Here is an 18,414-nt window from a genome sequence, read left to right as displayed (position 1 = left end):
ATATATATATAAAATAAAAATATATAATAAAAAATATATATAACAAAAATTCTATTTTTATCCAGTGTATCCTATGTGGCTGAATGTAATGTTTTCTTTTATTATTTTGTCGAAATTCACGTAGACTTCATTATGCAAAATAATCTTCATCATTTCATGAACTCTTACGGATCGTCAAGAGAGTTAGAATTTTTGCGTGGACAAGTTTATGAGTAGTACGAATTAAACTGAATCCCTCTTTCTCCTCCTACCTACGAAATACATTAGAAAATAGTTCACGACCGAAGGAATTTTAATGCCATTGTTCATTGCTAACTCTTCCACATATTTTACGAAATTATCTACGAGAATTATAACGCGAACTGAATAAGTAAAATGAAAAATTTATTTTATGAATTCCATATCGATGTTTTTTCATATCTTTCGAAAGTATACTTTTAATATTTAATTCACGGGTTGGACGTTTAACACTTATTTACTCGTTCTCTCTCTCTCTCTCTCTCTCTCTCTCTCTCTCTCGCTCTTTTTCTCTTTGCAATATGAAAGAAAATAGCTAAAGAGCTGTAATGAACTCTGGTATAAACGGTCTAGTGAGAAGACACCGGAATAATTATCAGCATCATCCCCACTATGCCGAATGTATAAATATTCATAAACCGTTTCAAGATATTCCAACTAATAGGCAACATTCTCCACGAACCTTGTCCTTAATTAACAACTCGATAAAATGAATTGTTGATAGAGTTACCACCGAGATTCTTCGACAGTAAGATCTTGACTATACTAACAAAGCCACTTGCTAGATTTTATAAGATCACATAATAGTTCAAGAAGATATTGAATATCTATAATAACTATTTCTTTTATCGATAATCCAAAGCATTGAACGTCTTTTTCGACTAATAGTTTTTCTATTATAATAATTCCATGGACCATCAGTTCTCAAGCACTCGTGATAATAATTGCTTTCCGCTAATTAACGAACGACGAAAACGTACTTGAGATAAAACGAAAGATTCGATTTAGGTGCAAAGAGTGGAGCACGAACCGTCAATATTTCTTCGACGATAATGATAATTTTCAAAATTTCATATAGAAAATGTATGTTGTATCATATTTTCGGATTTTCGAAGATTCTCTCTCTCTCTCTCTCTCTCTCTCTATCTATCTATCTATTTATCTATCTATCTATCTATCTCTCTCTAAGTCAAATCACAATTTTTAAAGTAAACTTTCAAACTCGAAACACCGTGAATTGAAGTACTTCTAATTAACTTCATAACAAACTTAAGACGGAGTAAAACGAACGAAGGAGCGTTCTCTTAGCCACCTTACGAAAACGACTCCGCGGAAACGTTCGTTCGTTTGTTCGTTCCAACGTTTAACGTAGTAATTTGTCGTTAATATTCCATCGTCGTTGCACCTTCTTCTTCTTTGGTCCACGGAATGTGAATTTTCGTTTTAAGCAATTTTAAGAGGAAACGACTTGATCTTGTTATTCGAAATACCACCGGTACTTTCCATATTTATTGTGCAACGAACTTGCTTATTTCTTACTCTTCTGTTCATTGCAGCATCTTCTACAGGAGGATATTAAGTTTCTATTTACAATGGGATTCAAGAAAAGTTGACAAATTTTTTAAATACGTCGATAAATTACTTAATTCTTTAAATCATAATTATTTTCATCTCTGATTTGATTTTTTTTCTTTTCTTTTTTTTTGTTATTGATATCTCATGTATGCATGTACATACGCGTATACTTCAAAAGAAATTTTTCAATAAGACTATTTTCTACTGATTTATTGTATTAATTAAATTAATTGTCACAAATATGTGCGCGTATCAGCGATGACTTCATAGTGAAAAATATTAATATACGGATGAACTGAAGCGAAGATATTAAAGAAATTAATTTTATCCTATTTTATAATTCGATAAATTTCTCTAGAAATCGATTTAATCCCCGATCAATCGATTCTGATGTATATCTTGATTATGGAATTTATCGTTAAGTTTCAATCCGAACAATAATATAATTCGTTTTTAAGGAAGATGACGATATTTAATGTTTCGTCTGCGTTTCTCATAGATATAATAATAAACGTAGGTGCATACATGCGCGCGCACGCACACACATACGTATGTTGTCGCGTTGTAAGTGAGATCGTAGAACATCATCCTCTCCTTTCACTAGGGTTAACGCGATTCGAGTATCGTACGAGGCAAGTCGAGGCAATTGTCTGTAAATGATGAATGTCTCTACGAGCAGGATAGGAAGCACGGTGTTACATGTAGGAGAGCAGAGAATAGCGTAGTAGGGGTTGTGAGTAGGTGGGAAGAGGCGGGTTAGAGGGATCAAATGACAATTACCACCGTAGAACGACCCTTGGACAATGACGTATGTACCACTTCATGCTAGTCGAGAGCAAGAGAGGGAGAGGGAGAGAGAGAGAGAGAGAGAGAGAGAGAGAAAGAGAGAAGCATATTCCGTCCTGACACAAAGGATAATACATGCTCCTTCCAACGGCCTTCAACGAAGACGCTCCTTAACGTCGTAAGCCTCTTTTCTTGCGATTAGAATTCCCGAGAGGATCGTTCCAACCCAAAAAGCTCGTTCTTTGGATTTATAAAGTTCAAGGAAATGGAAAAAAGATCGATAACTCGAAGCATTTACCGATCTTATTAAGATTATTATTATTATTATTTTAATATGATATTGAAGTATAATCATGTTTAGATTTAAGAAAAAGCGATGGATTTATTTTTGATCGTTAAAGATTATTGAATTTCATATGGTTATGTAAAGGTGAGAATGATTAGGAGGAATATGATGGAAAAGGGATAAGAATCTAGTCGATAAGTTAAAGGACACGTAAGAAGCATGGTGAGAACTAACTTCTGTAGAAGGTCGAAAGTTTTGCTCTAGTTCGAAATTGATTGCAAGACTAGGGACTCTCATTGCGAATAGTTCTGGAAATAGAAGGAAGCTCGAGAAAGCTTTCGCGAAATCGGCTCATCAGTATCGTAATAACGTCGTCGTCGTCGTCGTCGTCGTCGTCTTAGTCGTCTCGTCGTCGTCGTTATCGTAGTTTCTAATGTAGACGTAAAAGTAAACGATAGTTATTAAGAGTAAAAGAGAGACGAAAGATTCTACTTGTTTTATTTTCCCTTCCCTTACCTTTCCTTTCGTTTAATTATTCATCGAAGTAGACAGGTATTACGTAACCGAATTTAATCATGATCGGATGCGTCGATAATGTAACAGTTGCGCGTCTAGATCGTTCGTCGCTTGAATTTCAAATGAAACGTTCGTCGCCAGATGCGACGTCTAATTTGTGAATAAGAAAATTCAATTTGCGTTCTTAACGCTTTTCCAAACAAGCTATGTGAAAAAAAAGGAAAGAAAAGAAAAGAAAAGAAAAGAAAAGAAGGAAAAGGAAGAAAGGAAAAAATGTTTCTTTTCTTTCCATTTTTCATTCGCGAAGTATACATAACGATCTCTTGCATAAAGGACGTTTCCTTTTTTTCTTATTTCTTCTTCTTTACTTTTTCTTTTTTATATGAATTACTACCTAACGTTGGTTCGTCGTCGTCGTCGTCGTCGTCGTTGTTGTTGTCGTTGTTGTCGTCGTCGTCGTTGTCGTCGAGCGACAGCGCATTTAAAAAGAAAAATTAAACAGGAAAACGAACTTATTTCTCGAATGTATTCTCTGTTCTCTTTTTATCTCGTGCTACTTATCCCTTCTTCTTTTCCTCTATATTGCGACATTCGTTAAGGTTTATTTATCTCCGAACGTTTTTTCATACAAAAAAAGAGAAAGAGAGAGAAAGAAAGAGAGAGAGAGAGAGAGAGAGAGAGAGAAAGAGAGAGAGAAGGAAAGAAAGAGGTAGAAACAGGATGTTCGCGTACGAGCTTTTTTCGTTATCGATACTCGTATATCAACTGCTATTCAATCAAGATATCTTGTTCCAAGGCTAGCTACAAACCATCCCTAAGCACCAATCATGACGGCTGCGCTTGATAGATGGATTCGATTCACGATAAAGGTATAGCTGGTTCTTGGAATCTTAACGGACATATAAGGCTTATTTATAATCTTTCGATCGATCAATCCACGTCGATCGTCATCACTGAAGTCTCGAAAAGAAAACACCGGTTTTCCTTCTACATTGATAATAAAGAATCCTTCTCGTTTTCGATATCATAATAATCTGTCGAACGAGATATCTATAGGACTTTGTCGAAAGAGGTCATCGATTATAAGGAGCTTTCTCAATTTACGACGAACAATATAAGACTCATAGAAAAGAAAATCAGATGTATTATTAAACTGGAATATGTTTTCGATCGTGCGTGTCGACATTATTAAGATTCTTCTTGATGTTTGATCTGATCAAAAATTTTTTTATATTATTTTCCATCTAAGATCGATTAATGAGAGATTCTTCTTTATTCGAAATAATACAAATAAAATGACTTGATAAAATTTTATAAACTTTTTAAATGTTCGATCATTTAAATGACCGAATTTGTTTATTTAACTATTAAAGTCAAACTAATCCGTTTGATTTCTAATGGTATTGTATATAAGGTACAGATTATCATATAAATTGCGTTTGCACTATTCCTTCTGATATAATTACTTTTTTATTTATCTGTCATTTTGTATTCGAAAGATATTCATCGTAGACAGTTATACAATTTGTTCGATTATATACTATATTATTATAATATTTATACTTTGAGGGAGATAGATTTTCTAGGAAATTATATAGGTTGATATGCCAACCTATTTCTAGAGAATGAATGCACATCAGTTAGGAGTATGTATACAAATAAGATTCTTGTCACTTGTCTTGATGTCACGTAACTTTTTTCCCTTATATATATGTGTATACACACATACATACACATACATATATATATATATATATATATACACATACACATATATATATATATATATATATATATATATATATATATATATAGGTCACTGTGCTAACGTATTTCCAGGAAAAAATATAGGTTGAATACGAGGGTGTGTGGAAACAAAATTTTTTTGCAAATGTCTCGCCAATGTCATTCAATATTATTTTTTCTTATTTATATAGGTTAACGTGTTATTATGATTTTCATTCAAGTATTTTTATAAGGAAAAACATTAAAAAAATGACGTTTATCAGAATCGAAAATAAACATTATAAAGTATTGCAATTGTTTTAATTTGTTTTTGTTTCTTTTCATTTGCAGATCAAATCGTATTACACTGCAGATGTATCTTCTTTATAATGTGTATAAATTTTTTTATTTATTTATTTCTTTTTCTTTATATAAAGACCTTGCTTATGGCACATGATTCTATTCAAAGAAAAATGCAGATGAATTTTTTACGGAAGTGCGTCAGGTGCACGAAGCTCACGCAAGATTTTCCAACATCGTTAATCTTTCAAAGGACGAGAAAACCGTCTGCTTCTTTTTTAGCGTCGCTAGCTTGGTCGTTTGGTTCGATATACATGCACACACAGTAGTGTGTGTTACGTTCGAAACATATTGCAAATCCATTACGAGCCGGTAGCTCTCAGGCTCGTAAAGTTTATCGCGTCATCCACGGTCAAGCGCCCTCAAAATGCGTGCTCGATATTTCCGTGGTCCTCTCTCGCGTTCATGCTACTCGCCAAGTGCATTCCTCTGCACTCCTAAACCATAAAACTTTGAATTCCCGTCAAGGAAGATGTATCGTCGCTGTTGGTCGTCGTCTATGTTGCCGCAATTTACGACTTTTTGCGAATTCGCTTCGAGTAAATTAATTTCGATAAAGGTGAAGGGCAGTGAGGAGAGAGTAGGGTATTGATGGAAAGTTTTGGTTTACGCCCATTGAGTTTCCTAATGGAGAGAGAAAGAAAGAAAGAAAGAAAGAAAGAAAGAAAGAAAGAAAGAAAGAAAGAAAGAAAGAAAGAAAGAAAAGAAGGAAGGAAGAAAGGAAGAATGAGAGCCAAAAATTGTACGTGCGAGAAAGAAAAAGAAAAAGAAATTCTCGGTTTCCCTTCTCAATTTTTTTAATTATACTCAATTTTGTTGCCTCGTGATTTCCTTTATTCGTGAAAGAGCAAGAGAAAGAGAGAGAGGGAAAGAGAGTGAGGCTACTCGCCTCCATTTTACTGATTTCGACGTAACGAAGGAAAACATTTAAAACTTTTTCTTGGCATTTCGCATTCGTGCTTTTAAACTTCCATTCTCTTTTCTCTCTCGAGTTATTACCAACACCATGGTGTTCGGTCTTTTTTCTATATTCAGTGCTTTATACGATAATTTTTAACGTTGATCCTCAATTTTCTTTCTTTATTTCTCTCTCTTTATCTCTCTTTCTGTCCCTCTCTCTCTCTCTCTTTCCCGCTCCCACCTACCCTTCTCCCATTGTTTCCAGCCATAAAAAAATTATCGAAAGCGAGATATTAGCTTGACGAAAAGCAGAAGAAAAAAGGATTTTTCTAAACTTCGATGAGATTCCGTCGTTTATAACAAAATAATTTGAAAAATGAAAGAAGGGAATAAAAATTCTTCCATCACTTTTATTCTTCTTTTTCTTCTCCTTTCTCTTTTTCTTTTTCTTCTTCATCTTCCTCTATCATCACGAAGCTTTTCTACGATTTCTCTAACTTGTATAAGGCGCTGACTTTCGATCGATCTGGGTCTACTGACCTACATTAAAATCCGAAACGCGACGACGCCGAGATAGGACTAGAAAGAGACAGAGACAAAGAGAGGAAGAGAGAGAGAGAGAGAGAGAGAGAGAGAAAGAGAGAGAGAGAGAGAGAGAGAGAAAGAGAGAGAGAGAGAGAGAAAGAGAGAGAGAGAGAGAGAGAGACAGTCAGACAGACAGAGAGATAGATAGAGAAGTACAGAGAGAGCGAGAGAGAGAGAGAGAAAACTAGAAGGAGGGGGGAATACCAGGACAATCCCCACGGTCGATCGTGTATTTGAGAGCTGGATAAATGGGGGATCGGTAGGTGGATTAGATACGGCGACCGATCGAAGTGGGAGAGGGAGTGGGGGTAGGTGAACCGTAAGGTCTACGCTAAACACAGTGTTAGAGTAAGGGTAAGGGAGAGAGAGATATGCACAAAGAGAAGGGAGGAAGATACGCGTATGTAGAACGCGTTACATCCCTCGCGGCAGTCGTTGTTAGGTAGTGGGGAGAGAGGAGTCACTTGACCTTTCGACTCGACATCGTGATCCGTCAGTTACAAGCAATTAAGCACAGTGGCGTACATGCTCGAGCGGAGCGTCATCTGCAGCCGGTTCTACTTATCTACTGGCCGTTCGAACCTGATGTAACCGGTATTATCAATCTAGTGAGCATATCGTGTCCCGGCAGCCCTACCCTGTACCACTACTACCACTACTAGCACCCCACCAGTTATCAGACTAATCTACTCAGTCGTCTATATATGGATGTTAGAGAGAGAGAGAGAGAGAGAGAGAGAGAGAGAGAGAGAGAGAGAGAGAGAGAGAGAGAGAGAGAGAGAGAGAGAGAGAGAGAGAGAGAGAGAGATTGGATAGGTGCGGGGCCTGAGCTTCGATGGTGCAAACATCGCCATTGTGTCTATCCGTTGGACTGCACTGAGGGTATACTCAGGATAATAGCATTGAAAATGATTCTATTCTCGGAAATAATGGCACGAACTCGCGCATCCATTTACGCATATAATGCGAGATATACTCGCCTCGGCGAATATGCTTCTCTCCTTATATTTTTTCTGATATGTACTTAATTTAATACAATCGTAACAAGAGGATAGGTAAAGAAATAATTTTATTCGTAAAAAATAAGTTATAAGTTTATATTAAACCGAACGTTAACATTAAGTTAAGATAATAGTTTTAGCTATTTAATTTAGAATTATTTCATAGTATTGTTTATTATACATTTATTTAAAAATTTTCCTTGTTCGTATGTACTATTATTATCATCATCATCAATATCATCCATTCAATCTATACAAAAGTTTTAATGAGATATAAAATATAAATTCACAAGGATGTTTCATTGTTGTATATTCGAGAATGAAATTTATTTCTTCAAATAGGAGCGTATTATGTTCTTCACGATTATTTTGTACGATATACGGTATTCAATGCGAAAGATCGAATAAGATCGGTGAGAAAGATATAGAGAAAATCTGATAGGAATTCTCGTGCGATGCATTTACAGTTTGAAAACCGAGCGGTCGATGCTTATTGCAAGACAGAGAGAAACGATGTGAAGGTGACGATGAACAAGAGAAAGATATATATATGTATATATATATATGTAGAAAAGTATAGGTAGAGGGGAAACGAAGAGAGAGAGAGAGAGAGAGAAACAGAGGCAGAGAGGAGCTGGAGAAACTGTATTAGTGACAATGGAGTGGATACGCGTAACGGTGGCACGTACCGGCAGGAATTCGTTTGTTTCGACAAATGGAATTGGTAACAGGATTATGACCATTACTTCCTTGCATCGCAACTAGCAGAGAGCCAGCGACGGCTTTCTAGTAGCATCGGCCACTCGTCAGGTTCGTGGTAATGGCATCGAACTCGCCTACCACCCTCTTGCTGCATTACCTAACCCCAACCTATCCGATATTACGCCAGAGGAATACGGCGAACGTCCGTGATAAGTCCAAAATTCTGTGATTTCAACTTTCTTCTCTTCCTTCTTCTCTTTCTTCCCTCTTCTTTGTTTTTTGTGTCTCGTATGCGTATTGCAACCCCTCTACATTCTTTTTTATTTTTTCTTTTCTTTCATTCCTGCAACGAAACAATTTTGCGAAATAAAGGTTCCAATTACGCGAAGTGTGCGTTGTGGAAGGAGAAAAAGGAATAGAAAGAGAGAGAGAGAGAGAGAGAGAGAGAGAGAGAGAAAATAAAAGCTCCGTCCATCGACCCACTTTCAAGCGGGGTATTGTACACGAGCAGCCTGGTGGACGTAGGATATGAGAGTGAGAGAGAAAGAGAGAGAGAGAGAGAGAGAGAGAAAGAGAGAGAGAGAGAGAGTAGGGAAACGTGCAGGTGCACGTGCGATAATTAATCCCCGTTAAATTGTCGCGAGTTAAAGCCGCCGCGGTGTATATACGGTTTGCTACGTCCATCCCACTCCCCTTTAACGTTTCCATCCCCTCCTTCTCTTACAACCACTATCACGCAACACTAATAAAACTGCCGATCGTTAGTTTCGATGTGTTGGGTTGTCGGTGTCATTAATTTATTGTTTCACTTACTCAACGAATAAGCAATTAGTATCTCTCTCTCTCTCTCTCTCTCTCTCTCTCTTTCTCTCTTTTTTATTGTATTTATTTTTTTAAATTTCTTTGTTTTTCGTTCTTAAGTTTTATTCGTTTTCGTACCAAGGTGTATTATAAAGGAATTTTATTCATTATAACAATTTATTTGTTATTCAAGCGAGACAAAATTTGATATGGTAAATTCTCTTTGGATGAGCTAAAAAGGAATTTCGTTGGTGCAAGCTAACGTTAATAGCGTTTAGGAACTGCGGAAACGTTACGTTACTACTACTACTACTACTACTATTGCTCCTGCTGGTGGCGGTGGTGCTGCTGCCGTTTCTGCTGCTTCTGTTGCAGAGAATTAACGCGGAGAGTCTAAAATTAGCGCCTTGTTGAAATGCACCACTTTTTTCGGCATCTATGAGCTTTCCGTTCATAATACAACGAGACGCTGAAAGATTAGAATTCTCTTTTCGTTCCGTATAAATATTTTTCATGTATCTTTTATTGACGTTAGTTACACTTTTGAAATGATTTGGAATTATTCGGAAGGATTTCGAAAATGTAAGAAACATTTATCGAAGGAATTAATATTTTTTTAGAAAACAGTACCAAATTTTTCGTGCCAAGGTGAACAAGAAATTTAATTGTCGAACATATTTTTTTCATCCCTCGAATCTCCACCTTCTATTTCACTGTAAAGTGCAATTCTCGAATTTCCCGAATCTACTTACCGATTCCGTCGGAGAAAAGCAGGTAGTTTCGACGAATTAGTTTATCGTTTCCGACGAGAAGAAGGTGAAATCAACGAGAGAGAAGCTATATCTTCTTAAAGCTTTTTCTTCTGTCGAATAGAAAAATAGAAGAAGCTTGGAGAGGTCCGATAAACCGAGAGTAACGGAGATGCATTTCTTCCAAGATACGAAATTTACGAAGCGCGTGAGATGTGCAGACTCGTAATCTCTCTCTTTCTCTCTCTCTCTCTCGTTCTTTCTCGAAGTAATAAATTCATAAATGCCGATGAATCAGAATTTATTACCCTACGTCGCTAGCTGATCGGATTTCCTCTTTCAACTTTTTTTTTTCTCCCTTCCTCTTTTCCTCTCTCTCTCTCTCTCTCTCTCTTTCCTTCTTCTTCTTCTTTCTTTTTTCCTTTCTTTTTTCTTTTTTACTTTTTTAAAAGAAGAAAAGATGGAACTTTTTATTCACAATTGCTAGCGCGAGAAACGGATATTACAACGGTACAAGGTTTTACACTGATAAAACGCTCCCGGACAGTCTCGCTTTCCGACGGACAGACGTCAAAAGCAGATTCTTTTCGTTAATTAAGCGTAGATTCGTTGGTAAGAGAAAAAAAGAGAAAGAGATGGTGGTGGTAGTGAAAGAAAATTATACGCTCGCGGAAAGAAGAAAGAAAGAGTCAGGAATGGGTTTCTTCTATATTGCGTATATTCCCTTACTTGGAGCTTCCTTGTTTTTCTCTCCTCCAACTTCTACTTCTACGGATACAGGAAGTAACTACGACAAGTAGATAACAGAACGAGCTAGAGGATGTATTTTACACAAAGCATCAATTAACCTTCCGTTAGAACTTTATGCTCTTTTGAAAATTCACTCAAATGTGACGTTCGTATAGATGAATTAGGATCAAAATCAAACCACACCAGTTACTATCTTTACTACAACTACAATCTAGTCGGTGTGCGTTCCATTTTCGAGAGGTTTGCAGTATTGCAACTTTCCTTTGTCCGAGGATATTGACTTGCTTGACTTGGCCGCTTTCTATCTCTCTTTCTCTTTTCTTGTTTCTTCTACGATGAAGAAGAAGATCGCGTAATTGAAGTTGCGAACTTTCTTAACTAAGAGCTCGTCAAACAGCACGATATATGTATTCAGCTTGAACTTTTTCTATTTTTCACCTTTTCCGAGAATATTATAGAATATTCTTGGGATTAAATTAATAACGTACTACAATCGAAATTTTTTATTTATCGATTTTATTCTTAAAGAGAAAGAAAGAAAGAAAGATAGATAGATAGATAGATAGATAGATAGAGAGAGAGAGAGAGAGAGAGAGAGAGAGAGAGAAAGAGGTAGGGAGGGTTGGATTAACGTGAGAGTGGACAACAGTCATATCGAATGATCCTCGATTAGCTAGTTGGGCTAATCGTCTCATAAGAGTTAACGCGTCGCGGCAAACGTGTCGGCTTAACTCGCGTTGAGTGGCAATCCGGATGAAATCACTGTCTGTGTCCACAATGGCGAAAGCGTGTGTGGTAGTCGTGTGGAGATCGCTAGCTAAAGAGAAAGAGAGAGAGAGAGAGAGAGAGAGAGACAGGTTATACAATGCGTATAGGTAAACGGTACACAAGTGGCAGTAGCAACAGCAGCAATGGCTGCCTAGTAGCTGTAGTAGTAGTAACAGTAACAGGAGTAGCGGTGCCAGCTAATGAAGATGTTTGTCAATACTGACACGTTAGTATATGCTGCAACGGTTACTCTATGCCTTAGGTTCGACTATAGCAATCTCCTCCATCTCCTCCTCCTTCTCCTTCTCCTCCTTCTTCTCCTTCTCTACCACGTCTCCTTCCTGTCCGTTGATCGAGCCTGTACATGCTTGCTAGAACTCTGCTCTGCAACGTAAGGTCCTTGGCTAACCCGATGGTACTCGGAGCTCAACGGAGTAGGCAAGACGTGCTTCGTTACAGTTAATATCGAGTTATAACCGAATCACGTTGCGTTGCAGCAAGTTAAATCTTACTTAGGCGTTCCAGGCGTTACTCACTGACAATTAACTCCGCCGTCACCCTAACTAGACACGTGGGGCAAGCTCGACTGGGATCGTGAAGCTGGGTACATCTTATCTTCAAAGATAATATACTGAAAATCGACATATCTAGGATATAAACTATAATAAAATTTTATTAAGTTTTTACCTGTATTTGTTTGTAGATAATCATTATTCATATCGATTCGGAAATCTTTTATTTTGTATAGATTAATTAAATTTATAATAGGTCTTTTATGATTATTCTTCTTAAATATTCTGATTATTTTTCTTAGAAATACTTATTAGTATTATTGTACATTGACATTACTCCATCATTAACGTGTAAGGAATACACGAGTTAGATTTAAAATTCGTATTGAATTTCCCCCGACAATCGACGTGCCGTTAAAGCAGTCTCGAACGAGATATATCGACATACTACTGTCGCTTTACAGTCGTGAGCCACTTCCAATGGCCTTTCAAAGGATTTCGAAAGTTTCCTTCGATAGTTGGCAAATATCGATCCTGAGCGTGGATACACGTCAACGGTAATTTTCGACTTCGACCTGAATTTTTCGTACTCTCCTATAGTTTCCAAGCACAGCCGTACTGCTGCACCACGCTTGTGCAATCACTAGCGCGTAAAACGTTTACTCCCTGTAACTTTTGATGAAAATGAAATTTTTCTATTTCGTTCGAAGTTTTAAACGTATCTCGACATTTTCTAAATATGTGTACGTGTTTCTATGTGCACGTAACAAATTTATATATTCGTAGCCTTTGTAAAAATAAAAATGATTACATTTAAAGATACGTTTGTTTCGTGGATTTATGGAATTAGATTAACGTTTATTTCACAGAAAAAGCATTTTTCATTATGATTCTATAATAGTTATATATCCGAAAAAATATCTATTCGTAAAATAATTTTTTTCGATTAGTTCGAGATCATAATGTCTAGACGATATTCAGAATTAGATGCAGCACGTGACGTTATCGTAAAGATTACAAAATAACATTCGAATTCTGAATGAAATAAAAGGGAAAACCACAAGAGGTTTTTCCACATAGGTAAGTGTCAGCGATTCTGCACGCAGCATCCCTATTTTACGAGCAACGCAGCTGTTTCGAATCGGCTTAGTTCTCGAACGCCTAGCTTCACGAGGATTTTACATCGAATCTTCTATTAGGTTCAAGGAGATTTTCATAGGATCACCGTTAGTTCAAGCTTTCAGATTTTTCGATGGACCATTTTCTCTCTTTCTCTTTCTCTCTCTCTCTCTCTCTCTCTCTGTTTTTTTCTCCCTTATTTTTTATTATCTCTCTTCTTTACTTAGTTTATTTCTGCTACGTAAATTTTTGATCAATTGTGCACTGATAATTTTATTTACATAGTATTACTTCTGTAAATTTTTGAAATTTTATTTGATTTACTTATCCTTGGCTTTGTTTATTATAAATCTATAATTTCATATATATATATATATATATATATATATATATATATATATTTAATTTAAATGTGTATCTAACTTTTATCTATCTTTACTTATATTTATCTTTAGTTGGTATCATCGATGAATGATTTCGTTTCACTCATACATTCGATTTCACTTACATACATACAAACACATACTCTCACACACACATATATATTCATTCCTTTCCAAAGAAAATACGTGTCATAAAAATTTGGTTTTCGAGATCGTGATTCTTCTTCTTCTTCTTCTTCTTATTCTTCTTCTTCTTCTTCTTCTTCTTCGTTCCCTTCATAGTATTCTTTTCTTTTCTTGTAGCACGTAGGTACGCTCTCGCTTCGATAAACCTCGGCAGTGACGTGCTTTATTACGTTACTACGGATATACTTACGTTATACCAGCGCGATCATCAATTTTAAAGTTACACGAGGAAAGTTTATTCCGCTCTTGTGGCGTATAGGACGAAGCTATTGTGAAGTTGTAGGAGTTGTCGAGACCCAGTCGACCCTTTTCCCCACCTCATCTCTTCCTTCCTTCCTTCTTCCTCTACAATGGACGAAACCCTCACATACTTGTTCTCTCTCTCTCTCTCTCTCTCTCTCTCTCCCTCTATCTCTCTATCTCTCTATCTTTCTCTCTCTTTCTCTCTTTCTCTCTCTCTCTCTCTCTCTCTTTCTCTCTCTCTCTAACTTCAGTCAAGGAGGCACATACTGTTGTTACGCTTAACACGTTACGTTCCGCTCAATCTGTATTCTCTCTCTTCTCTTTCTCTTTTTTTTCTCTTTTTCTTCGTCTTTATAAAGAACTTTTCTTTCATGCCGAACAAAGCTGCTTTTACATAACTCATTGAATTCACTTTACCAACAATTTTTAATGTTATCGTTAAGCTAGACATTATTGTATATAATATATTTTTCATTTTTGTAAATAGTAATAAATTGAAACGTTTCGAGTAAATCGTTAAATGAAAATTTATTATACTCTTTGGTAATGTACTTGAATTACTAAATAATTATTATCTTTTATATATTCGATGTTAGAATTAGTCCATATAATTTGTATAATTGATATAATAGATCATCGACGAGTATTTTGAGGGAAACGATCATCTTATATTCCGTACTTCGACCTAATTAAATTTATTAATTAGTATCGATTAACACATTCTATATGACACGTATCCAAAGTATCGTAATTAAACATGGAAATATACGATATAAGAACGTACACGACGTTTTTGTTATAATTGTATTTTTTTTTCGTAGTCTCTAATTTCACTGATTAAATTTACCAGTTTGCAGATTCCATATCGTAGTCGTGTTTTACTCTACGATATTCGATAGTATGCACGAAAATGGATATCGTTTGTATAATATACGTTAGCTTTTGTTGATGATCGAACGATTATTATCGTGTTCGGATTTCGTTTGTAGACAATCCTATCGAAAATACGCTTTACGCGAAAGCGTGTGTGTTATTTGTTAAAAAATAAAAGAGAGAAAAAAATATTTCATTGATATTTTCAATAAAATTTTATACTTTATTTCATTCTCCCTTCTATCGTTTAGATTAACATTTGGGGACATAGATTGATATTGATTAGAAGTAAACTTGATTGGACTACGACGGATTAGATCGGTCCATCGGAATTCGTTAGTTTATGCGTCTTTAAATCGCATATCGTATACAGATGCGTGATTATCATCAGTGTACATTGCAGTGTAATATCGATAGATGTTGTTAGCAACAATAACAATTTACTTCTAGTAATTCGAGTTGAACGACCAACCCCGAGATCTCTAAGCCTCTGCCGTATAGAGAAGCGACGCGTAATGATTTTGACCCAATTCGGTAACGGAAGTGTCTGATTTATCGCACGTGCTACGTTAGCTGAAAAAGATGTAGGAGAGAATTGCATGAAGCTATCAAGATGCTGTCAGATAGATCATATCGATCGTACGAACTAGTATTATGTTATCGACGTATATACATACGTCATTCAAATTTACCTTTTAATGAACTTTTCTAGATGACCAATTAGAGGTTTATTGGATTACTTAACTCGAATATCTCATTAAATTCGTTACTATTATAGTACTCGTATATTCTTAATTTATTACTATTATCATAGGATTCTCGTATTTTTTTTCTTTCTTCTTTCTTTTTTCTTTTTTTCTTTTTTTTACAACGTATGTTCGAAAGAGAGCAACGCGTATTATGCAATCTTATAATTTATCTTATCCGTGAAAAGGAATATAAAAATTTGTAAGACATTTTAGCAGTGCGATCTGACAATAAATAATGTTTTACGAATATTCGTAGATGCAAGCATGGATAAGAGATTCCTCGCGATAAATTCGACGGATAATCGGTGTGCGGCATATCGAATGTAGCCCGCAGGAATAAATATGCGTTTTTCAATCGATCCTATCTTCCGACAATGTGCGGAATAGTACGAAGGTGCGACGACAATATACCACATATACATGTATATGCCATAGCAAAATAATAGAATGCTAATCGTTGCTCGTGTTTGCCTTATTCTGCATTATTTCACTTTTATTTTTTCTCGATCGAATTGTTTCATTTTTCTTTTTTTATCGTTCGATCTTTGTTTTCTACGATAATGTTTTCCTGTTCTAGAAATTATTTAAACAGATTTCTTCTTTATCGAAGTTTTCAAAATTTATTTAACCGAAGAAAATACGATAAAAAGAAAGAAACATACGAATAGTAATTATCTCAATGGTTCTTGTGGACGAAGAAACACTATCACTAGCGTATAAGTTATGTCACGTAGTTTTGAAGTAGAATCTCTGTCATGGCTGATGAACTAAAGTCCACTAACCTCGTTACAAGTTAAGTGAGTTAGATTGGGTGCCGTAAATTATCCTTGGTCACCTCTTAAACCATTCTAATCCTTTCTTATCGACGTTTATGAAGCTTTACTAACGTCATGAAACTTGAACAACTACGTGAGAGAAATACAGAATGAAGCTTATAGAAAAATGATCTCTCATTCGCCGACCATTTTATTTTCAACTTTTGTCGTTTTGTTTTCGTTTCTTACAGAATATATTTTTGTTACAGAACGATTGCCGACGTCTCTGGTATCAGTCACAATAGGTGAGTAAAAAAAAGAATTTTAATAACAGAATAACAAGGATAAATATATTTCTCATAAAATGTATCTTATAAACTTGCTAGTATTAAATTTGTAGAAAAACCGATCATTATCTCGATAATTAATCATTATGCTTTCTTTTATCGATCAACCGTGCTAGAAACAAAAATTCTTATTCATTAACAGAAAAGTTTACGAGTTAACAGAAAAATTACTTTAAACGTTACGAAAATTTCCATTTCATTACCCTTTTTTCGACTTTTCATTTTCAATTCCTTTTCAATTCAAAACGATTCGAAAGCTCTTCGTAATTCTTTGAGAATAATGGGAAGATTTCATGTTTATTTTCTTCTTTTTCTTTCTCTTATTCTGTCTTCTTTTTTCTGTTTCTCTCTCTCTCTCTTTTTCTTTTTTTTTTTTGTTTCTTTAGTCTCGGAAAGAAAGTTTATTCGGTAGTAGTATAGGGCAAGAGCTCAGGGCCGTAGATTCACGGAGAACCTCTTCGAAAGTGGCAAGAGCCTTTGGCTGTTATATATACCTATAGGTGTCAGAGCTTTATAGGCGCCTTTTTTTTCTCGGAGCTTTGTCGTTCGTCTTGCTTTCCTTCCACCTCCTCTCTTTATCCGTCCTCGAAAGATCGCCATTCCCCTATCTCTTACCCCCACTTACTTTCTAACGTTCTTCGCTTCGACGCCGTCTCTCTCCTTCCACGATCCTAGTCACCGTGCCGGAAGCAGGGTTGCAGCTTACAGTCTCTTTCTGTTTATCTTCAGCCGTGAGCTTTTGTGTTTGCGCAAGCTCTCCTATGCTTGGATCCAATGTCGCCGCGTACCCACATCTTCACGTTCGTGTTTTGGATCCAGCGGGAAAGAAAGAGAGAGAGAGAGAGAGAAAGAGAGAGAGAGAGGAAGAGAGAGATAAAGAGAAAAGAGAGAGAAAGAGATAAAGAAAAAAGAGAGAGAGGGAAAAACAGGAAGACCTTTATTTATTTAGTTTTTACTTGAAGTTTGTGGAGTCTGTACGGGAAAAATGCTTAATTACCGTAAGAGTCGGCCTTTGTTTACTGACCTTTATAAATGTTACACTAAGAAGCCGTCAGATAAGTCCTAATGACCCAAAAGAAAAAAAAAAGAAGTAAGATCAGACATTCATTAAATTCTTTTTATCTAACGAAATACATGCTCAACGTCGTATTGAATTATTCGATGGATTTATTTCGTTGTAAACCAGGAAAATATTTATACGTTTAATTTAATTGGAATTTTTGGATTTCTTCATAATTTCCATCCCCCTAGCCGTACATGTCAAATTAAATTTAGGTATGTACTTTACGTATATCGATTGATGCGTATGAATTATACGAAAGGATGAAATGATGGTCAAAAAAAAAAAAGACAGACTTTTTTATTTTTGTTTTTTGTTTTCTATCGAAGTATCCTTGCTTAATTAACGGCGTGTCCTATAATAAACGACTTTTATTCGTGTCAGAGTCGTTCGAGCGTTCAGAAAAATTGATTAGTCGGATGTCGTGTCTCCCAATTAGTTTCGAACGTGATCGAACATTTATCGATATAGCGAGCAACGATTATGTCGATGGAAACTGACGATGAAGGAACTGTGTGAATATATCCATATACACATACACACACACACACACACACACACACACACACACACACACACACACATATATATATATATGTATGTATTTATCTATACCGGGTGAGGCACTCAAAACTGGTTATCTGAACAATTTCATTATATTTGGT

At 35.9% G+C, this 18,414-nt stretch overlaps 1 protein-coding gene across 7 annotated transcripts in view; it reads left to right on the top strand.

Moving 5' to 3' along the window:
* The window catches only part of LOC124423046 (teneurin-a), a 483,434-nt gene that overhangs the window by 99,468 nt on the left and 365,552 nt on the right, over positions 1 to 18,414 (top strand). For 5 of the 7 annotated variants that reach the window (XM_046960317.1, XM_046960313.1, XM_046960316.1 and 2 more), the window contains exons 1-2: positions 11,714 to 11,748; positions 16,612 to 16,647. In XM_046960317.1, the coding sequence (XP_046816273.1) occupies positions 11,723 to 11,748; positions 16,612 to 16,647 (62 nt within the window). In that variant the 5' untranslated portion in view covers positions 11,714 to 11,722. Of the gene's footprint in view, positions 1 to 11,713; positions 11,749 to 16,611; positions 16,648 to 18,414 lie in introns of those variants that run through there. The other 2 variants (XM_046960318.1, XM_046960315.1) reach the window with 1 other exon arrangement.

This window comes from Vespa crabro, chromosome 3 (genome assembly GCF_910589235.1).
Source record: "Vespa crabro chromosome 3, iyVesCrab1.2, whole genome shotgun sequence".
In the NCBI taxonomy this organism is placed as follows: Eukaryota; Metazoa; Arthropoda; class Insecta; order Hymenoptera; family Vespidae; genus Vespa; species Vespa crabro.
The sequence above is the reverse complement of the archived record's forward strand: the minus strand, read 5'-3'. Positions and strand labels throughout refer to the sequence as shown.